Raw genomic sequence first — 24,344 nt, forward strand, 5'->3', positions numbered from 1 at the left:
TCTCTCAGTACTCCACCAAAAAATGGTTTCAAGTCAGATGAGGTGATCTTTACATACGGGAAGTGAGATCAGATGGCGTCCATAGTGGCCCTACGGCTGACAGATGATGACCTTTTAAAAAGAACCTCCCTGTAGCCCCTGCCAATAAACCACCATGAAATTGTTTCAGTCAGATGAGGCATTCTTTAGTTATTTTACAGATAGACACCCAGATGGGGTGAAAACATAATACCCCCCCAACTATGTCAGACAGGGGTGTAAAACTTACATAATATATTTTAAAAGATTACATAGGCACAAAAGACAAAACACGTACACATCTACATGTATTTTACCATTTATAAATCATAAGCAGTATACAAATGTGCACACGTGGCTGTGCCTCATATCCCACCCACAACTCTTCCATAGTTAGCCACAAAAAAAAAAATCAATGCAAACTGCCTAATGAATATTGATATACCGTTAAACGATGCCTCCATCAACGACATTGCACTCATCCTTTAGTGCCTGAGCTTGTTCCTCATCACTTTACTTCTCCTTACTGCTCTGAAGATTTGGACCAGACTCAACAGTAGTGCCTGAGGGTAGCGCCACTGTCATCTGAGAGTTCTAATGAGATATATTACAAATCACACCTCTGTGTTTGCGAGCGCTCCGTTTACTCTAGCTGTGTGTCTGCATCCCAGAGCCTGCAGGCAGTCACACAGCCTGACATCATAGAACATTTTATTATATGTTTGTCGAACTCCAGAATAATTACAGCATTGTGGAAATTGCAGAAAATTAATTGGGGCAGCATTAACTTGGGTGATTCCTACGCAGTGTTGTATAATAGTACCGGAAAATCACACTTAGTAAAAGTACAGATACACATTAAAAAATGACTTGGTAGAAGTTCAAGTCACCGATTCAAATGCTACTCAAGTAAAAGTCTTAAAGTATCTAGTATTATTTTACTTAAGTGTGCCAAGTCATGTACAACTAAATGTACTCAAGTATTGAAAGTAAAAGTACAAGTAAATGTTAATAATCAAAAACGGACTGATTTTTTTTATATTACAAATTTTATCTAGGCTTGTAAATGACTGGTAGTATTAGTCAAAATACCGAAAATTGTGCACATCACACAAGATTTCAAAACCTAAACGAGAGTAGGCTACTCACTAGGTGGAAAGTTATTTATTTCTATATGTATTTATTTATTTTCATTGTTACATGGTTTTATCTTTTCTGTTGTGTTTTGTTTCATTAGGTTCTTTTTGTCTCTTTCTCTAAAATTGTATTGTAACATTATTAGTCTATTATTGACTATTATTGTCTATTATATAGACTATTATTGTTGTTGCTATTATTATTAATATATGAATAAAAATAAATTAAAAAAATTAAAATTTGACTTTTACGACAAGGAACACTGAGCCATTAATTATACAGAAAACAAATCAACACAGACGTGCTGATGCGAACAGCTTAATGCTAACTTTAACATTGAAAACGCCATAGGCATGCTAACGCGTTAGCATCGGTCCCATTTTTTAAGTTATAAATACATCTATCAACTGTTTCTCAGAAGACCATAACAGGTCGGTTTAACATAAAAATATTAAATATTATCTCAGACATATGCTCTTCAGGGTTTTAGCGGGGAAAAATTAGGATAAAGCGAACTAAAACAATGAATCTACGAATCGTAGATCGAAGCACTGCTTCAATCTGCGAATCACTGCTTCGATTGGTTCAAGGTTCAAAGCAAAGTCGCACTGCAGAAAAGTTGATTACAGACTCGCTGCAGGTCTGTAATCAACGTAGAGAAATGATCATTTTCCCTGACAAACACCCCCCAAAGTGTGCAAACTGCAAAAAAGCCTACCGGACAGGCCTCATGACAAATCGGCCTGACTTTGTTGCAGTCACTAGTAATCATGGGTGTCTCTGGGTTGAAAACAGGACTTTTTTTCGTGTGTGTGTGTGGTTTTTTTTTTTTTTTGTAACGAGTAACGGCATGGCGCATAGAAAATGTATTGGAGTAGAAGTATGCAATTAAGGTCGGAAATGTAGTGAAGTAAAAGTGAAAGTAAGCTGAATTTAAAAAACTCAAGTAAAGTACAAAGTCTCCCAAAACGTACTTAAGTACAGTAGTGAAGTATTTTTACTTCGTTACTATACAACACTGTTCCTATGTGACTTAATTATACATATGAATGCAGCTGGACTGGATGTTTGCTATAACTGTATGGGTATGCAGGCTATTAGCAAGGTGCAAAACTTAGTGTGCAAGGAAGTGAAATGCAGAGACACCATCCCAATTTCACTACTTCAAGTTCCTCTCTGTCTTTTAAACAGCGTGTGTGTGTGTCTGTGTGCACGCATGTGTGTGTGTACATTGATGTTCTCTGCAGGTGCATGTATTGTCCTGTCAAAATAGTTTTTTATGAATGCAAACATTTCCACAAGGTGCGTTTTCCTGTTTGAAAAGGGGCATCGGTACGCGCATAGATTTGGGTTTGGACTTCTCCTGGCTTGTGTCATTGTTAGCGCCGTTTCTCTGATACCTGTCAAACTAATCCCACTCAAATATTGTTCCGTCTGAAAGGCCCAGGCAAAACTCATGTATCTGTTGTTGAGGCTTTCCTCCAGCACTGATATGTTTTATATCTTTTCAGCTTATCCATTCTACCTGCAGGCCTGGCTGACCTTTACTATCTTCTTATTCAACCACCTTTCCCATTCCTTTTGCTGTCTTTTTAACCACACAAGCTGAAGTCTTTCTGTTCAGTGTGGGACATCCGCCACATGCTGCTTTGATAAATCCTTTCCATCGACAACTTTTGTCCGCTGCTGCCTTCGTGCTCGAGCACAGCAGCTCACTGAGATACAACTTGAACCATTGTGAAGGTCAGACAGTCAGAGGCAGCTAACAGACACTGACAGGGGGTGGCGAGCTGTGACAATAACACGAGGGGGCACTCTTTGCTTTACGTTCTTAATGCCTTTGCCCTCCATTAGCCGACAGAATTAAGACAGATTGCTTTTTAGGACCGACTAACTCCTGCTGTGCTTCATCCTCTCATTCCATCTTTCCTTCATCCTCATGTTCCTCTACCTGTCCCATTTCTTTCCAGTACCTCTTTTGACTTCAGCATCCTCATGCTACAGAACCTTATCTGCTTATTAGCAGCATAGCTGTGACCTCTGTCGCACAGACTGTTTAATGCGTTAAGAAAGGAGCTAACACAAAACAAACCTTCAACAACAACATTAATGAATGTGTGATTTTTCGGTATATAAGTTGCACCGGAGTATTAGTCGCAGGACCTACAAAATTAGAATATCCCTGAAAATATGATATGTAGTGCTAAATCACAATGCAAGTTGCCCAAAGGTGCTACAAAGCAGGGGTGCCCATGTTCGATCCTCGAGATCTACCTTCCTGACACTCTTAGTTGTCTCCCTGTTCCAACACACCTGAATCCAATGAAAGGCTCATTAAAAGCCTGCTAGCGAGTCTTTCATTGGATTCAGGTGTGTTGGAACAGGGAGACACTAGTGTCAGGAAGGTAGATCTTGAGGACCGAACTTGGGCACACCTGGATTAAGGTCTAAGATGGTTCTGGGGAGCATTAGCAAGGCTAAAACCCTTCAGCTTCTGGGGGCTTTGGCCTCACTGTAAAGTCCAGTGGTCGTGTTTACCATTTTTACCTGAGGTCATCAAATATGGCCATTGGTTACTGCGAAGGCTTTGCGTGCATGCGTGTGTCCGTCCATCTGTCTGTGCTCAGCATAAGTCCAGTCCTATTACTGGCAAAGGTTTCAAATTTACAGGGAACATTCTTGGGATACAGACCTTGGACAAGTTCAAAGATGGCTAACCTTGACCTATTTTAAAAGGCCTTGTAAGAGTTTAAAAATGTCACAGTCTGTTTCAATCTGTTCAGTTTTGTTTTTGAGTGGCAGAGGTGAGAGCCAATCAGAGTAGTAGCGAACCATGATGTCAGTAGCTGGTGTCTCCAAAACCATTTTGTTTGTGTGTTTATATGCAAGTTTCTCATATATTAGTAAAGCTAGCAAGAAAAAAGCACTTACTAAAACAGAAAATGCAATTTTTTGGAACCCAAAAACTACCTCTGAACTTATTTACAAGACAGCTTGCAGACATTAACATGGTGAGTCACAGGCTGGTAGCTAGCTCAAAACTCTGTTTCTTTTGTGTGTAAATATAACCTCTGTGTCATATATTATGTAAAATTAGTGAGAAATAAACACTTCTAAAATTGAAATGCTGTTTTGGAACCTGATAACACCTCTGCAGTTATTTACATGATATTTTGCAGACATTAGCGTGCATGCTACTCAAAGCTAATTTCCTATGGAGTTCAATTTGTCTCATTAATATCGTGCAAATGCACAGCGGATGATCTGCAAATATTCCTTGCTTTGCACAACATAAACAAAGGATAGGATCTTAATAAGTATTAAACAACTGCAATTGATAAAGAACACAATATTCGTTACAGATAAGGGTAGTTTGAGCATTGCATGTAATATTTTAGTTAGTATTATAAGCTCATTTAATTTATATCGCTTGAAACTGATGGTTAGCTCATTCAAGGCCTGCCATTGCTGAAGAAATATATGCTTGTTTATAGGTCTTTAACCCCAAAAATAAAAAAAAGTGTTTTGTACCAGGCAACAGTACTGTGTGCATGTGATTACATACCCTTGAGATGAGCTCTCCAACCATGCCGGTCCATGTTCCGTTTGCTCCAGGAACTCCATAGAGTCCATCTCCCACTAGCCGGATGCGATATTTGAACTTGAGTATGTCTGCCAGCTCTTTTAACATGTCCACACAGAAGCCTTCGTAGCGCTCATTCCCCTCCAGTTCCTGATAGTTCTTCCGCAGCATCACATACGGATTCTCCTGAAAACACAAACAGCCTGTAAATGGGTGCGTAACAGAGCGTAGACTGGAAGTGAGCACTCACATTGGATCTATACTGTCCTGTGTTCTGCATTTTAACTGCCAAAACAATAATCTAAAATAAGATTTTATGGGACAGAAACGGGAGAATGGTGGAAGGATGTTGCCTGGCCTTGTGATATCATCACTCTCTCAAGTTTACTGCGGTCGACCAAAACTAATTCCTGGACTCGATTAAGAACCAGGTACTAAAAATCACAGACAGACAGGTTATCTGTTCTTTCCAGCAATGCATGGATAAGAAATAAAAGCAGCTTTCTGTTTGCAGTTCACCACGTTCAACACACACTTTACAACCTGTCATCAGAGAAAAAGCAGCTCTCTGTTTAGACGTCTGCTTATTTATGACTTGCTTTGTCATTTAGCTGATATCACTGGAAGATTTAAACAACCCCAGCGTGATGTACATTTAAACCACACTTATTGTGCTATTTGTCAAATAATGCAACTGTCAAAGTGGTGTGTTGGCTGTGCAATATATCACAAACATGACAGGGTTATGGGCCACTGTCCTGTCGTTTTACCTTGGAATCAGACAAAAACAGCTTTTGGGTTTGTTGACATCAGATATCAGCAATTAAAATGTCTGAACCTTTTCTTTGTCTGATGTTCTTCATTGAAAATGAAAGTTTTTTTTGTTGACAAAACTTTCATTTTAAAATCTGACAGAATGCGTATGTAAATATTACAACTCACTGTGTGCGTGTGTCACTTGCATGATGTGTGCAACTCACTTAAAGTGACACTAATGGGTTTCAAGTATTGCTGTACCCTAAAGATTTGACAAGACCTGAAATGGTTTTGTTACCCTCACAGCTGGAAACATGAGGAGCTTTCAAAAACGTTCATATTCTGACTATGAAGGAGCAGGAAAGTGGATGATGCAATATCATGTAAGCATGATGTTGCATCATTCAAATGTTCAGTGAGACAATCCTGAAAGTATGGTGGCTGATAGGGGCCACAGCACTTTCAGATTTAGACATTACCAAATGCAGAATATACAAATGCAACAAAATACTTGCATCAATTCAATAACAAGTAGCTGGATTAAAAAAAACAAAAACTGTCTTGCAAATGAAGAAAATGCTTGCAAACAGAGAATTCAAATAAATACAGCCTTGAGCACATGCAACAGTTTAATTTGATTACATGCTTGCTGCAGACATTTTAAGAGTTTTGCATCATCAAGCACTAACAAAAAGTGGGAAGCCAAATTTTAAAAAGCCTAAATTACTCCTGCTTTGCCTTCTGACTAGCATGTTAATGTGATGGAGGCCGGCAGGAGTCGCAGTGCAATAGTAGTCAATTGGCCAGAGCCCACTTTTAACCAACTGGACAGAGCGTCCGCTCCATGCCAGAGATTGTTGCCAAGGGCAGTGAGTGGGAGGACTCAAAATCACAACACAACGTAGATGAGAGAGATTACTAGCCGCTATATTAGCAATATGTATCAAGCAAACTTTTAGCGCTGCCCCAAAAAGCCTAAATTACTCCTGCTTTGCCTTCTGACTACTGCGCTAACATTGGATGCTAGCAATAATTAGCAAACAAACCTTACTTTTAGCGCCCCCCCCCCCCACAAAAAAGCATGAATTACTCCTGCTTTGCCTTCTGACTAGCATGCTAACATTGGTGGCTAGTGATATCTAGCGAGCAAACCTTTAGCGCCTCCCCCCCACAAAAAAGCATAAATTACTCCTGCTTTTGCCTTCTGACTACCTGCGCTAACATTGGATGCTCACGCGATATCTCGCAAGCAAACTTTACTTTTAGTGCCCCCCCTCCACACAAAAAGCATAAATTACTCCTGGTTTGCCTTCTGACTAGCATGCTAACATTGGATGCTAGTGATATCTAGCGAGCAAACCTTTACCGCCCCCTTCCAAAAAAGCATAAATGTGTCCTGCTTTGTCTTTTGACTAGTGCCCTCATGCTGGATGCTAGTGATATTTAGTAAGCAAACTTTTATGTTGGCTGCTGTCACTGGGAGCCTGGCGAGTCTTCACCGCAGTGGAGACACAACGGCTGAGAAGACCAACATACTGGGCTGTTCCTGGAAATGTTCATGGAATGTGGGGAGTAGGTCCAGTTCCTGAGGTGGAAACGGACCTCATGTCCATGAACAAAACCATTGACTGTGATTTTGTTGTTGCTCTATCGTCTTTTTTATCATCTCATCCTACACATCAAGACACAGCTCCATGTCCGTCCAATGATGTCTAGAAAGCTTTGGAGTTTTTTTCCACTTATTATTAGTTGCTTTTTTTTTTAGAGAGAGAGAGAGGATTTGGAAAAGCAAAATGTTCTCAAGAATGTGTGCTACTGAGAAGATATGACGTTGACAAATACACATTTTGGTGTATTCATCAACACTGTATCTCTCTTCCTTTCGCAGTCCTGTGAACATTTTCGCATTGATGCACACGCGATGGTTGCAGCTACGACTGTGACAAAGCCTGTTGTCATGGCAACCATTTCAGTTGCACCTGTGAGCGTGGACAGAAGGGTTTCATGTCACTTTGGCATCCCACTAGACAGGTTTGCCTCTCTCTAGCTGCACCAGTCGACGGAAGTCTTCTGTTCTGCCGCGATAAGGATGAGCACAAAACAGCTCGATTGTTACGAAGCCTGTCTGGGAAACTCAGCAGTTACAAACTGCAGAGACATACTTTGGTTGACCAGATGTGCTGGAGACCACAGTGCAAGATGCTAAATTTATACATTTCAGATCAGGCCTGTGTTTCCAACGTGAACGTCAAAACCGATCCAAGTCCAAGGTCCATAATTTAAGTAAACATAAACTGAAGGAAGAAAGAGGCAACTGTTTTGGAAATGTCACAAATCGTTAGCAGTATGTACATATAATGGGACTAAATTCTGATTGTAGATGGGTTAAATGTGGAGTTCAGCAAGGATCAATTTTAGGACCTTTGCTTTTTCTCTTGTTTATTAATGACATATGTGAATCTTCTAAAACGCTGAGCTTTTTGTTGTTTGCTGATGATACCAGTATATATTATTCAGGAAGTAATCTGTTGAAAATAACAGAACTAATAGGGGAAGAAACTGGTTTAATGAAAATAATTTGGCTTTAAACTGAGATAAAACAAACTGTATGATTTTTGGCAATTGAAGGAAGAATGATGTGAAAATTACCATTGATGGACATAATATTGAAAGAGTTAATGAAGTTAAGTTTCTTGGTGTTGTGTTGGATGAGAAATTAAATTGGAAAGCCCACATAGATTATATAACAAAGAAAGTTAGTAAAAGCATTGGTATCTTATTTAAAGTAAAAGATTTGTTTGAATTATGTAATTCCTTGTGTATGTTGTATTGCTCAATGTTTTTCCAGTACCTCAGTTATTGTGCTGAAGTCTGGGGAAATACATATAACAGTACCACTAAACCATTGTGGTTTTCAGTCTCCTGGCTCTTTTTTTTATTTTTTTTGGAAAAATAAGTTGATCTCCTTCCAATAAACTCTGGACTCAGAATGCACCAATGGTGATGCCACAGTCGTATCCGATATTTGGTTTGGACACTGTCTCACATAACTGTAGTCTCATTACGTGCAGTGGTGAATAGTGGTTAGACGGGAAAGCAGAATGCGGTGATTTGGCCACATTTTAAAATAAACAAAGGCAATATAATGGACTGCAGTATCTGCTCTGCAAACTTGTCAAGCTGAGGAGCCGAAAGTAGCTCAAACAATGCAAGCCGTCTTAACGAGGATGCACGACTTTGTGGAAAGTTTTTCAGGTCATTTGAGGAGTTAGTTCCTGCTGTGATTTCTGACCAAGATAACAGCTAATGACTGCAGAATCAAAACAACAAAGAAAACCTTAGCTACAGCTACTAAGAAGTGCTTTTCAGATGAATTTTTCAGAAAATGCATTGCAAGTCTATACTGGATGCCTGGTAATGTGTTGTTTGTTTGATTTTGTTTTTTTGGCCGTGTAATGTAAATTTGTGACAGGTAAAACGTAAGTAATTTATTTGGATAGCACCTTTCAAGAATAGATGTCAGACAGTGCTTCACAAAAAAAGATTAAAAAAGAATAAGATATGCATCGTAAAAACAGAATAAAAAGTAGATAATATAAAATAATAAAATGAGTGTTTGCAATGTCCCATAATGCCCAGTGTATGCAGTATGCTCTACTTTAATCATACAACAACCAGCAGACTCAGACCAAAGAGGCCTGGACGTGACATAAGGTTGCAGTTAATCCCAAATATAAGCAGCACCCTGATCATGTAAAGCTCGGAAGTGATCACCAGGACTTGAAACTAGATGGGTTCTGAATTTAATGGATACCCAGCAAAGAGCAATTAAAACTACTGTCCTATGCAACCTGTTACAGTACCTGGTCAAGAGATTAGCAGCAGCATTTGGACAACTTGAAAATGACCCAATTAAGCTTTCTTCAAGCAAGTGAAGAAAGTTGGAGCACAGTGCCTTCAAGACAATGGAGATGGTTGTTGACTTCAGGAAGAACCCAGTCCCGGCCAACCCCATCACCCTTTGTGACTCCCCAGTTGCCATTCTAGAGTTGTTCCATTACCTGGGGATCACCATCACCCAGGACCTCAGGTGGGAGTCGAACATCAGCTCTCTCACCAAAAGAGCACAACAGAGGATGTACTTTATGCAGGAGCTAAGGAAGTTCAACCTGCAAAAAACAATGATGGTGACCTTCTACACTGCCATCATTGAGTCCATCATCTCCTCCTCCATCACCATCTGGTATGTTGCTGACCACTGCTAAGGACAAGAGCAGACCTGCAGCATATCTTCCACACAGCAGACAAGGTGACTGCAGTCTGCCATCCCTACAGGACCTGTACACCTCTATGGCCTGAGGCGAGCAAGGAAGATACTGGCCAATCCCTCTCACCAGGGCACAAACTTTTTTGTCGCCCTCCCTTCTGGGAGATGGCTGAGGTCCGTCAGGACTAAAAAGCTCAAGACACAAAAACAGCTTCTTTCCGTCCGCAGCTAGACTTATAAATGATGTCAGAGGCCAAATTTACCCTGCCTCCCCCACACTCCCACAAAGTACAGACTGATCATGCCTGTACTGTTCATCTACATGCCTGCACAGCCCCATTCCACCATTCCACTATATCTAACAGTAAACTTAGCTTGGCCCATTTGTCTATTTGACCTCCTTTACTTTCACAGAAGTATTTTTTTTCCTTTTCTTTTTATTATTGTTTATGCACCTATTACTTCCATTGTTGTTTATGCACCAGTGACACCAGATCAGATTCCTTGTATGTGAGAACTTTACAGTAGTGTTCAGAATAATAGTTAATGCTATGTGACTAAAAAGATTAATCCAGGTTTTTGAGTATATTTCTTATTGTACATGGGAACAAGGTACCAGTAGATTCAGTAGATTCTCACAAATCCAACATGAACAAGCATTCATGCTATGCACCCTCTTAAGGCTATAAATTGGGCTATTAGTAAAAAAAGTAGAAAAGTGGTGTTCACAATAATAGTAGTGTGGGCATTCAGTCAGTGAGTTATCTGTGGTAACAAACAGGGTGTGAATCAGGTGTCCCCTATTTAAGGATGAAGCCAGCACCTGTTGAACATGCTTTTCTCTTTGAAAGCCTGAGGAAAATGGGACGTTCAAGACATTGTTCAGAAGAACATCGTAGTTTGATTAAAAAGTTGATTGGAAAGGGGAAAACTTATACGCAGGTGGAAAAAATTATAGGCTGTTCATCTACAATGATCTCCAGTGCTTTTAAAATGGACAAAAAAAAACCAGAGAACGCGTGGAAGAAAATGGAAAACACCCTCAAAATGGATAGAAGAATAACCAGAATGGCAAAGGCTCACCCATTGATCAGCTCCAGGATGATCAAAGACAGTGTGGAGTTACCTGTAAGTGCTGTGACAGTTAGAAGATGCCTGTGGTGAAGCTAATTTATTTGCAAGAATCCCCCGCAAAGTCCCTCTGTTAAATAAAAGACATGTGCAGAAGAGGTTACAATTTGCCAAAGAACACATCAAGTGCCTAAAGAGAAATGGAGGAATATTTTGTGGACTGATGAGAGAAAAATTGTTCTTTTTGGGTTAAAGGGCTGCAGACAGTTTGTGAGACGATCCCCAAACTCTGAATTCAAGCCACAGTTCACAGTGAAGACAGTGAAGCATGGTGGTGCAAGCATCATGATATGGGCATGTTTCTCCTACTATGGTGTTGGGCCTATATATCGTATACCAGGTATCATGGATCAGTTTGGAATGTCAAAATATTGAAGAGGTCATGTTGCCTTATGCTGAAGAGGACATACCCTTGAAATGGGTGTTTCAACAAGACAATGACCCCAAGCACACTAGTAAACGAGCAAAATCTTGGTTCCAAACCAACAAAATTAATGTCTCGCAGATGTGAAGAAATCATGAAAAACTGTGGTTATACAACTAAATACTAGTTTAGTGATTCACAGGATTGCTAAAAAAGCAGCTTGAACATAATAGTTTTGAGTTTGTAGGGTCAACAGCAGATGCTACTATTATTGGGAACACCCCCTTTTATACTTTTTGTTTTACTAACAGCCCAATTTCATAGCCTTAAGAGTGTGCATATCATGAATGCTTGGTCTTGTTGGATTTGTGAGAATCTATTGAATCTACTGGTACCTTGTTTCCCATGTAACAATAATAAATATACTCAAAACCTGGATTAATCTTTTTAGTCACATAGCACTATTATTCTGAACACTACTGTACTTGGCAATAAATTCAATTCTGATTCTGAAGGCGTAGTTACAATAATCAGAGGAATGAAACGAAAGGATGGATCAACATTTTCATCTCTGCTTGCAACACAATGGATCAAGAAAAAAAGAGAATCAAATACTTTAAGCATCCAATACATGGATCCAATGTCAAAGCCCAGTCATTGTCAACATCTAGTAGGTTTGCATGGATGAATGGACTGGCAAACCAACTGAAATACCAACATCAGGTGGGAGAGAAATCAAAACTTCTGCTTTTTTTTTTCAGCATTCAGCTGAAAGAAATTCCGGCCCAACCAATCTTTTACTGTTTCAAGCAATTTAATTAAGAGCGTGAATTTGTTTGTGTAGTTAGTGTACTTGCACTCGATCGGAGCACCCATGGGTGCGTTGATATTAAAATTAGGTGATTTTAACTAAAGAGTTGGTACATTTTATTATTTGACAGCAGAAAGAAAATGGTATCACAGACCATCAAAAACCTGAGTTAAAGTCGAGCACAGACCCTTCTGCTGTTTTTTACAGCACAATATTCAGATACGCTTCACCTAAGCGGGTTTTGGTAATGATCCGGAACACGATCCAGATCCAGTAATTTTTTTTAAAGAATTCTTATCATTGCAGGATAGGGCCAATTTCAACATTTTTGCATGTAACTTCATGAAGACGGGCACAAAGGCATGAACAAAAATTAAGTTACAACACAACAATAATTTAGCATTTGTTTCTCCTCATTGAATAAACTGTTATTAGAAAATAAAAAAACTTGTGTAGTTCATGCAGTTTCTCTTTAAAATACATTTGCTGAAGATCTAAGGGTTTAACGCTCTGGGACCGACGCCGTCTTATACGATGGCTGAGACCAAGCTTTACTAAATTATAAATAACTTTTTTAATGATATGAGATAGAAACTTACTTTTTTTTGCTGAAAAGTTAACTCCTCATAGAAGCTGTGTGATGAAGTGAGCAATGTGAGTGTCCAGTCGGAATTGGTTCACCGTCACATGGTTTTCCAAAATCCCAATCGTGACACACCAAGATTGTTTTTAGGAGTGATGTGTTACTAGTTATATAGTTTGCTGTGTGTTTTGAATAATTGGTGTGTGGAAAATGTATTTTCTGCTTTACTTTTTCCTTTCTTTTTTCTGATTGTAAACCTTTATACACTTATAAAACACAACTATAACATATATATATATATGAAAGTACAGGTTGTCCTGAAAAAAGCGACATACAACTTGATTGTGGGATGCGGGAGAGCTGTTAACAGCAATAATAAACATTTATGCCAGGCGAGTGAACTGTCCAAAAATGCTCTCGGATCCCCAGAGGGTTAACCACTGAATCTGAAACATGACGGTAGATACGTGAAACGACGTGGAATAAGTCTCTTTGCCAAAGGGTATTCCATGTGACGTCAGTGACCCTATGGCCTTGGCGGAGGTTGTGCTCGCCGAGTGCTTCTAGTTAGCATTTATAAAATAGGTAGCTGACATTTTCAAGGGTGGTATAACTTAAGAAAAGTTTCTAGAATGAGTTGGAATGGCATGTGAGTCCAGAATATTTTAGAATTTTAGACCTCTACAGTTTTTATAGAAGAGGTAACTCAACTCTTATTCCTGTTAATTTTCTAATCTTATTTTACCATCTTAATGCATTTATAAATTGTTTAGGTTCCTGTTATATATACACACCATTATATTATTATTATTATTCTATTATTATTATTATTACTACTTCTAGTTGTCATTTGATTTTTAAATGGACCACCATGGAAATAAGTGTTTTCACTTTCTTGTGTCATCCATTGTATTGTTAATGTATTTACAATTATATTATATACTTACATTGAATTACTAAATAAAAATTATGCACACACTCACTCCCGCCTTTAATATAAAGATGATTTACCACCCGGCAGGAATGGGTGTTAGGATGTAATAAGCAACGTTAGCCATATCCGCAGTGTCTTTTAAAGATATTTTCTATCAATGTTCCATTTTGGCGTAATTCATCCTGACCAAAAGTATATAACGGCAAATGTCAGCTGTACCCAGGCACACAGAGCTTTTTATTTTTCTGCATTCTGCTGCAAGCAGGGTGATTTATTTTTTACACATGCACAAACAGAGGACAGTGGAGGAAGGACATCAAAAGCAATGCTCTTTTCCCCCATGGTACTAGCAACATGACACTTAACTAAACGACTAAAGCAGTTGAACTACAAAACACAATAATCCAGTAACACTAACAATACTGTTAAACCAACATGAACCACAATAACAACATTTAAAACCCCGAACATTCATGGTGCATTGCATCACAATGTCCATTGTTTACTGGTTAACAAAAATTGCTTATTTCTACAAACATATTAGTCCTATCAACTTTCCATTTTTGCAGAGTTCATCGTTGACCCAAAATATGTAAGCATACCAATAAATGTCAGCTCTCCCCGGGTTCTGCATGACCGAAAGCCACACACACACACACACACACACACACACACACACACACACAACACACACACACACACACACACACACACACACACACACACACCCACACACACACCCACACACACACCCAACACACACACACACACACAACACACACACACACACAGACCACATGGCTATTATAATATAAATAATAAAATTAATTGAACTTATCCAACTGAGCAAATGTCACTGCAATGAAAAATAAATTGATGATTTTTATAAGATATGTTGTATGCAGCTGCCCCCCCCCCCCCACATACATCCATAACATTTAACATAGATATGTGTGTGTATATAAGTAGATAGAGGTTATCAATTCAAAATCCATTTGTACATCTCTGACAGTTTATTGATCTGCGGTGACTTTGGTTGTCCTGAGACTATAGGAGAACAATCCCATGGCATTCCAAATCAGATTGGGTATGCAATCCCCCAATGGCTTCTGAGATCATGTCAGTCAGAACACCTCTATAGTTTTCTGTGGGAAGGAGCAGCAGTTCGACTCTTGGCTCCTTCCAGGTGTCACAGCTCCTCACCTCTCTTTAAAGGTGAGTCTGGCCTTCCTGTGGAGAAAACTCATTTCAGCAGCTTGTTCCGTGTCTGTATGTCATGACCCAGAGTTTGTGATCAATCAAATGTAAATCGACTGTGTAAATCGAGGGCGTCACCTTCTAGGTCTGCTCCTTTTTCACCATCATTGTGCAGAGCAACACCTAAATACTGCACCGATCTGTCTGTCAATCTCATACTCCATTTTTCTCTTACTTGTGAATACGACACTTAAGGTTTTTATGTTAACGGCATGGTGCAAATGCTTTTTGGGCAACGCCAAATTATTATTACTATCTTGAAAGTGCTACAGTGAAAGTAATGGTGAAGCACTGGGTGCCAAGGTGTTGGATTTATTCTCCTCATGCGTCAGTGCAGGTTGTGGGCTGAACATAAATTCAACCAATCGCAGTGTCACTTGTTCCTTTTAAAGCATGTGGTATGAAGTAAACGCATGTCAGGTGTGAGGAAACTAATCTTTGCAGGCAGAGTACATGTGCGCAGAGACATAGCAATAAGACACTGCCACATCAGCTGGATCATGTCGTACTGAGGCTGGATTGTAAATGTTGTTTAGCCCCTCAAGTGGTACCAAAAACCATGGATGGCTGTGCACATAAGGTACTTTTTCAGCCTCTGAGTTGGACCTCACTCACAAATTCCTGAAAAAATGGAAGAACTGAGACTCACTGCCTGCACTGTTTTAAGATACGTTAACAACTGTTCAGTCTGAGTTTAACTGCTGTTATACACTTTGTCTTTGTGCTGTTGACACCGGCATGTCCAGCTCTGTTTTTCATGTTTCTATTTAAAACAAAATCTGACAGATTGTTACAGAGAATTCATTCAACCATTTCCTGAAAATAAACTGTCACCTCTAGTTTCAGTCCCTGTTCTTGAAGATCTTTGCCTAGAGCTTGGAAAAGGTCACATCGGCCTCTTTATCTCCTGCTCTTAAATGCAAGAAAGGACTGCTTCCATGGATAGAATCTTAAAAGCAATTAGTCATTCAGTAGCTTTACTTTTAAAAGTAATTACCTTGCACATCAGCATGTGTGGGTGTGTGTGGGTGTGTGTGTGGGTGTGGGGGGGGGTCAACGACAAGACAAACAGCTGAATTGATTTCTTTCAACACTGCTGGGAATATTACTTTGATCTGAAAAACACTTTTTTCAATATCTCAACAGCCAGTAAGCCTAGATGGATAAAATATGGTGAGAATATCATTTGGCTATACATCGAGAGGTGGTTAGATTTTAGAGTAGCTTATTCAAAGGTCAGGACAAATATCGTCTGAAAAATACATTTTTTTCTTCATCTCAAAAACCAAGAAGCCCAGTTGGATGATCTAAAGTGCATATTGACCAGTATTTGTAATTAATTGGTACGAATGACTTCATAATGAATTCACACAGAAATCATATGATAAAGTCATACATACAATCAAAAACACCATTGCAAACATATGTATGTATATTTACTGGTACATTTATATTGTGGTGTTTGGAGCAGGAAAGTGTCAGCTTTCTGATGCCTTTCATTACATAAGTTTCTGGAAATCTCATTTGTGTTCTCGGACAAGACACTTCATCTGCATGGTCTCAATCCAAGTCAATTCAAGTCTGGGAGCATGCATTGTGCCACATCCATCACACCATTACACAGGACCTAGGTACACAGGGCCCAGGTACATGGGACGGAAACCACCCCAGGAGACAAATAATCCATCCCCATGTCTTGAAAGTAACCAGCTATCCGGGCATGGGCATCACCTTGGCCACTGGGGCAACTACATGCTAGATTATTCATAGAGACATACACCACATGTCCTACAAGTCATAAGTGATGGTCCCTCACAATGCAAGTGGGATTTCTCATTCGATTCCCCTGAAGTAACAGCTTGTTTGATACAAAGTCTTTCAACTGGTAGACTTAGTACCAAAGAAATCCAGTTGTTGCCTAGAAATGGTTACTGACCTTGGCTGTGGAAGGAATATGACTATGACTGGCTTAATGTCCAGGGAGAGTCGTAGACTCTTATCTGCTTCACACGACGAAATATGGGGATAACTACTGACACCAACAGGACTGTAGAGAAATGACTTCTCTTTCTTTTCGAACATCTTACATAAAGTTATAGCCTCAACAATACAAATATCTGAACGAGAGAGGTCATGTTATGAAGAATGTTGGAAAGGTGTCGTAGCACGGACCCACAACAGGGGGCGCAAATGAACGGACAATGAGTAAGCCAAAACGTAACAATTTAATGTTGTGACAACACACAACTAAACACACAAAATTTGTAAAGCCAATTAACACCAGGTGACGTGTGGGCAGGCTCGAAGATAGAAGACCCCGACGAGAGAGAAGCCGCGTCCCACACGGCCTCCACCACCAACGGTCTGAAGAACACCGGAGCCGCCAAGTCCCGTATCCCCAGGTGACCTCTGTCTTCGGCTGTCGACCCTGGTACTGCTGGCAGAAAGCAGAGACAAGATGAATGAGTGTAAGTCCGTACACTCAGTGGTCCACGGTCTGTACACAGTTAGGAGGGGGAACCTCCACCTCCAAATCACACACTCGTGCAGCTCTTGATTAACCACTTATCTGTTCAGAGAGTGAGGCGCAGTCGTCGTAGTCACGCCAAACGCCAAAATCCCAGATAAGGCAACGACCACAGGACAATGGCTGCAAATGAGATCTAGATTAGTACACAACGTGTCAGTCAGCAGAGAAATTACCTCTTGGTAGTCGATTTCTCGGCGGGGAGGTGGAGTTGCAGTCCGGCTTAAGTAGTGGTGTAGATGAGTGACAGCTGGTGTGATGAGTGACAGCTGTCACTTCCTCTGGGTCTGGCGCCCTCTCGTGCTTGGAGCCCGCACTCCAAGCAGGGCGCCCTCTGGTGGTAGTGGGCCAGCAGTACCTCCTCTTCAGCGGCCCACATAACAGGACCCCCCCCCTCAACGGGCGCCAGGAGGCCTGGCTTGTCCGGGTGTCTTCTGTAGAAATCGGCCAGGAGGGCCGGGTCCAGGATGAAGCTCCTCTTCACCCAGGAGCGTTCCTCAGGTCCATACCCCTCCCAGTCCACCAGATATTGGAACCCCCGGCCCTTACGACGGACGTCCAGGAGCCTGCGGACTGTCCAAGCAGGCTCCCTGTCGATGAGCCGGGCAGGAGGCGGCGTAGGTCCAGGTGCACAGAGGGGCGAGGTGTGGTGTGGCTTGATACGGGACACGTGGAATACAGGGTGGATCTGCAGTGAAGCTGGGAGTTGGAGCTTCACTGCGGCCGGGTTGATGATCTTGAGGATTGTGAATGGTCCGATGTATCTGTCCTTTAACTTGGGAGAGTCCACACAGAGGGGGATGTCCTTTGTTGAAAGCCACACCCCCTGCCCGGGCTGGTATGTGGGGGCTGGGGAACGTCGGCGGTCCGCATGGGTCTTAGCCCTCGTCCGGGCCTTTAACAGGGCAGAGCGGGCGGTCCGCCACACCCGGCGGCACCTCCTGAGGTGGGCCTGGACCGAGGGCACACCGACCTCTCCCTCCACCAGCGGGAACAATGGGGGCTGGAACCCCAAACATGCCTCAAAAGGGGAGAGGCCGGTAGCAGACGAAACTTGGCTGTTGTGGGCATACTCGATCCAGGCCAGATGGTGACTCCAGGCCGCCGGATGTGCGGAGGTGACACACCGAAGGGCCTGCTCCAACTCCTGGTTGGCCCGCTCTGCCTGGCCGTTGGTCTGGGGGTGGTACCCGGACGAGAGACTCACGGTGGCCCCCAGCTCCTTGCAGAAACTCTTCCACACCTGTGAAGAGAACTGGGGACCACGATCTGATACAATGTCCGATGGTATCCCATGCAGCCGCATGACGTGATGGACCAGGAGGTCTGCCGTCTCCTGGGCCGTCGGGAGCTTCGGGAGGGCCACGAAGTGGGCCGCCTTGGAGAACCGGTCCACTATCGTGAGAATCACGGTGTTGCCCTGGGACGGCGGGAGGCCCGTGATGAAATCCAGGCCGATGTGAGACCAGGGGCGATGAGGCACTGGCAGGGGTTGGAGGAGGCCCGTCGTCCTCCGATGGTCTGCCTTGCCCCTGGCGCAGATGGTACAGGCCTGGATGTAGTCCCGGACGTCGGTTTCCAGGGACGCCCACCAGAAGCGCTGCTGGACTACTGCCACGGTCCTACGCACTCCGGGATGACAGGAGAGCTTGGACCCGTGACAGAAGTCCAATACGGCAGCTCTAGCCTCTGGTGGGACGTACAGTCTGTTCTTGGGGCCAGTCCCCGGGTCCGGGCTCCTGGTCAGGGCCTCCCGGACGGTCTTCTCCACGTCCCAGGTAAGGGTGGCCACGACAGTGGACTCGGGGATGATGGTCTCGGTGGGGTTCGACAGCCCCGCTTTGGCTTCTTCTTCGTGCACCCGGGACAATGCATCTGATTTTTGGTTCTTGGTCCCGGGGCAATACGTGATCCGGAAGTCAAAGCGCCCGAAGAACAGAGACCAGCGGGCTTGCCTGGGGTTCAGCCGCTTGGCGGTCCGGATGTACTCCAGGTTCCGATGGTCCGTGAAAACCGCGAAGGGCAATGATGCCCCCTCCAGCAGGTGTCTCCACTCTTCAAGAGCCTCCTTCACCGCGAGGAGCTCCCGATTGCCGACGTCATAGTTCCGTTCAGCTGGGGTCAACCTGCGGGAATAAAAGGCACAAGGATGGAGAACTTTATCAGCCTCCACACTCTGGGACAGCACGGCTCCTATCCCTGAGTCAGAGGCGTCCACTTCTACTATGTACTGGCGATCAGGATCAGGCTGCACCAGAACTGGTGCAGTCGAGAACCGGCGTTTCAACTCCTGGAACGCGGCTTCGCACCGATCTGACCAGGCGAAGGGGACCTTGGTGGAGGTCAGGGCAGTCAGGGGGCTAACTACCTGACTGTAACCTTTAATGAACCTCCTGTAAAAATTTGCAAAGCCGAGGAACTGCTGTAGTTTCCTGCGGCTTGTTGGTTGGGGCCACTCTCTCACCGCCGCAACCTTAGCCGGATCAGGGGCGACGGAGTTGGAGGAGATGATGAACCCCAGGAAGGACAAAGAAGTGCGGTGGAACTCACACTTCTCGCCCTTCACAAACAGCCGGTTCTCCAACAACCGCTGTAGGACCTGACGTACATGCTGGACATGGGTCTCAGGGTCCGGGGAAAAGATGAGTATATCGTCCAGATATACGAAGACGAACCGATGCAGGAAGTCCCGCAAGACGTCATTTACCAAAGCTTGGAACGTCGCGGAGGCGTTAGTGAGGCCGAACGGCATGACCAGGTACTCAAAATGACCTAACGGGGTGTTGAATGCCGTCTTCCATTCGTCTCCCTTCCGGATCCGAACCAGGTGGTACGCGTTTCTAAGATCCAATTTCGTAAAGATTTGGGCTCCATGCAGGGGCGTGAACACTGAATCCAACAGAGGTAACGGGTATCGGTTGCGAACCGTGATCTCGTTCAGCCCTCTGTAATCAATGCATGGACGGAGTCCGCCGTCTTTTTTACCCACAAAAAAGAAACCAGCACCCATCGGGGAGGTGGAGTTCCGGATCAGCCCGGCAGCTAAGGAGTCCCGGATGTAGGTCTCCATTGATTCGCGTTCCGGACGTGAGAGGTTGTACAACCTACTGGACGGGTACTCAGCGCCCGGGACCAAATCGATGGCGCAATCATACGGTCGGTGCGGAGGAAGAGTGAGCGCCAGATCTTTGCTGAAAACGTCAGCAAGATCATGGTACTCCTTTGGCACCGCCGATAGATTGGGGGGGACTTTGACCTCCTCATTAGCTGTAGTGCCGGGGGGAACCGAGGATCCTAAACACTCCCGGTGGCAGGTTTCGCTCCACTGCGTCACAACCCCGGACGGCCAATCTATCCGGGGATTGTGCTTCACCATCCATGGAAAGCCCAAAATCACTCGGGAGGTAGATGGTGTTACATGGAACACCATCTCCTCCCTGTGATTCCCAGACACAACCAAAGTCACTGGTTGTGTCTGATGTGTGATTAATGGAAGCAGGGTGCCATCTAGTGCTCGCACCTGCAATGGTGCCGGCAGAGCCACCAGGGGGAGCCCTACTTCCTTTGCCCATCTGCTGTCCAGCAGATTCCCTTCTGACCCCGTGTCTACCAGTGCTGGGGCGTGAAGGGCTAAATCCCCACAAAGGATTGTTACTGGGATTCGTGCAGATCTGCGGGGTCTTTCCGCGTGTGTGTTATGGCCCACCCTTAGCCCAGTTTCTAAGGACGGGCATTGTAGTTTGACCGTTCAGGCATTTGTTTTCACTTTGGCCCTGCTCGTGTCCATAGCCTCCTCAGCAGGGGGAGCTGTAGCCACACGGAGCTCTCTGGCAGTGAAGCGTGGGGACGACGTCACCTTGTCGGAACCGGAAGGGGGAGGGACGGCTCGTGCCCGGTCACGCCCCCCGGCCTGCTCCCGACGATGCTCGTTTAAACGGTTGTCTAAGCGTATAACCAAATCGACAAGCCCGTCAAAATCCCGCGGTTCTTCCTTAGCCAGTAGGTGCTCCTTAAGGACCGGGGACAGTCCATTTACAAAGGCGGCGCGGAGCGCAACGTTATTCCAGCCGGACCTCGCTGCCGCGATGCGGAAGTCGACTGCATACTCGGCTGCGCTACGGCGCCCCTGTCTCATTGACAGCAGCACGTTCGAAGCGGTCTCGCCTCTGTTGGGATGATCAAACACTTGTTTGAACTCCCGTACAAACCCAGTATAAGACGTTAGGAGCCGTGAATTCTGCTCCCAAAGCGCCGTAGCCCATGCGCGTGCCTCTCCTCGAAGCAGATTAATAACATAAGCTACCCGGCTAGCGTCTGATGCGTACATGACAGGGCGCTGTGAAAAGACGAGCGAACACTGCATGAGGAAGTCTGCGCACATCTCAACACAGCCCCCGTACGGTTCCGGAGGGCTTATGTATGCTTCAGGGGACGGTGGGGGGGTTCGTTGAACGACCAGTGGAACGTCTGATACAGGCCCAGGACCAGCCAGAGGAGGAGTTGCAGCAGCGCCCTGATCGCGCGCTTCCACCCTGGCGGCGAGAGCCTCCACCCTCCAATTAAGGAGGACATTCTGCTCGGTCACTAAATCTAACCGAGCCGTGAAGGCGGTTAAGATCTGCTGCAGCTCACTCAACACGCCTCCTGCTGACGCCTGCGCTCCTGGCTCTTCCATTGGCCGTTCACGCTCGAGCTGACGCCCCTCGGAATCCATGACGATTGGCCGAGAAATCCTGTTGGGAAGGTGTCGTAGCACGGACCCACAACAGGGGGCGCAAATGAACGGACAATGAGTAAGCCAAAAGGTAACAATTTAATGTTGTGACAACACACAACTAAACACACAAAATTTGTAAAGCCAATTAACACCAGGTGACGTGTGGGCAGGCTCGAAGATAGAAGACCCCGACGAGAGAGAAGCCGCGTCCCACACGGCCTCCACCACCAACGGTCTGAAGAACACCAGAGCCGCCAAGTCCCGTATCCCCAGGTGACCTCTGTCTTCGGCTGTCGACCCTGGTACTGCTGGCAGAAAGCAGAGACAAGATGAATGAGTGTAAGTCCGTACACTCAGTGGTCCACGGTCTGTACACAGTTAGGAGGGGGAACCTCCACCTCCAAATCACACACTCGTGCAGCTCTTGATTAACCACTTATCTGTTCAGAGAGTGAGGCGCAGTCGTCGTAGTCACGCCAAACGCCAAAATCCCAGATAAGGCAACGACCACAGGACAATGGCTGCAAATGAGATCTAGATTAGTACACAACGTGTCAGTCAGCAGAGAAATTACCTCTTGGTAGTCGATTTCTCGGCGGGGAGGTGGAGTTGCAGTCCGGCTTAAGTAGTGGTGTAGATGAGTGACAGCTGGTGTGATGAGTGACAGCTGTCACTTCCTCTGGGTCTGGCGTCCTCTCGTGCTTGGAGCCCGCACTCCAAGCAGGGCGCCCTCTGGTGGTAGTGGGCCAGCAGTACCTCCTCTTCAGCGGCCCACACAACAAAGAAGCAGTTATTGCTACATCATCTGCAAAGAGCAGTGATGTAACCCATGGAACGGGCACTCTGACTAAAACTTTTCATTAGCTTTGCAGTTTAAGAGTCATGACCATACCAAAACACAGAATGAGAGAAACGCACAAGAAATCTCTCTTCCCACACTCGGAGCCAGGGTCATGGTTAAAAAAAAAAGAAACGCTTGTTAGGCACAGAGTCATTCAACAGGCCAGTCGAGCTTTCAACCAGTCTATTACTCACTGTATGTTCTTGTGCATAAATCTGTCTCTTTGTCTGTTCATTAGCTCATTAAAGCAGTCATGCATGTCACCTCGCTGGCCTCATGTTTCAGCATGCACCAGGCACAATATAAATGCTAATTTCACAGACTGCAGAATCTTTTCATGCACAAGTCACTCAACAGTTTTACAACAGTCGACATTCCCAAACCTGACCTTACTGTGCATATGAGCTCTTCACGTGCACCTGAATGAAGGCATGTGCCACCGCAACATGAAATTAAACAGCAGTTGAAATTCATTCACTCTCCTCCAGTTAATTAAGACTGATAAATGCATTCTATATTTATATCAAATACCATCTGTTATTCACAAGCCAGATATCTCGGAGGGTGACTGGGATTATTACTTTGTTGGATGAATATATTTTGATGTATGCAAGGTTTGGCTGCTGGGGAGTGATGGAAGAGGACTCTCTGGATCCAATTTGGGCACTTTAATGAGTGTATTGAAGGAAAAACAACAATTAAGTGCTATGCAGGCCCTAAGGCCCGATGGTGCTGGTATCTCTGGATTGCGGCAAGAGAGACCAGGACTCCTCCCTGGACGAGAAGTCAGTTTGAGAAGGTTATGTCCCCAGCCAAGGCCGGTATCTATATATTTATGGCTGGGTGGACTGGAACAATGCAGATTGTGTCTTGTCCAAGGACACAGACAGGTAGTGTGACTTGGCATCAAAATGTAGTCCGACTCCTTATCCTAGTCAACTCTACATGCCATTACAGTGCTGAAAGTACTTAGAGTATTGAATAGCTGCGGGATGAACTCATGCTTATCTCATGTATGAGCAGCTGTGAACTTGCATTAATGTTTCTGCAGTCTATATTGCAACTTTTGACCTCAGGAATTTGCTTTCCTGGATGAGGGGACATCTTCAGGGGCATGGCCACTGGGGTGGCTTGGGGTGGCACCAGCTACCCCAGGAAATCTGATTGGCCACCCTGCCTGGCCACACTCACCAGAGCTGTCAGTCAGTTTGTTCAATCAGAATAGTGTTTCAAAATCCGATCAGTCCTCGACAAAGTGACTTCTCAGCGCTTAAGATAATACAAAATCATTTGGGAACAACAATGAATGATGACAGGCTAAGCAATATTCATACCTATCAATCTTGTTCCATTTGTTTTGGCGTCAGTGATTTGGTCTGTAAATAAAGATTGTTTTAGAGAAAAAAAAGGTTGGTGAG

General features: G+C 44.0%; 1 protein-coding gene across 1 annotated transcript in view; it reads right to left on the reverse strand.

Moving 5' to 3' along the window:
• The window catches only part of grik4 (glutamate receptor, ionotropic, kainate 4), a 1,339,327-nt gene that overhangs the window by 139,598 nt on the left and 1,175,385 nt on the right, over positions 1–24,344 (reverse strand). Inside the window, exon 12 of the mRNA XM_034169301.1 lies at positions 4,721–4,924. Within this exon, the coding sequence (XP_034025192.1) occupies positions 4,721–4,924 (204 nt within the window). The remainder of the gene's footprint in view (positions 1–4,720; positions 4,925–24,344) is intronic.

Source organism: Thalassophryne amazonica, chromosome 4, assembly GCF_902500255.1.
Source record: "Thalassophryne amazonica chromosome 4, fThaAma1.1, whole genome shotgun sequence".
Taxonomy (NCBI): Eukaryota; Metazoa; Chordata; class Actinopteri; order Batrachoidiformes; family Batrachoididae; genus Thalassophryne; species Thalassophryne amazonica.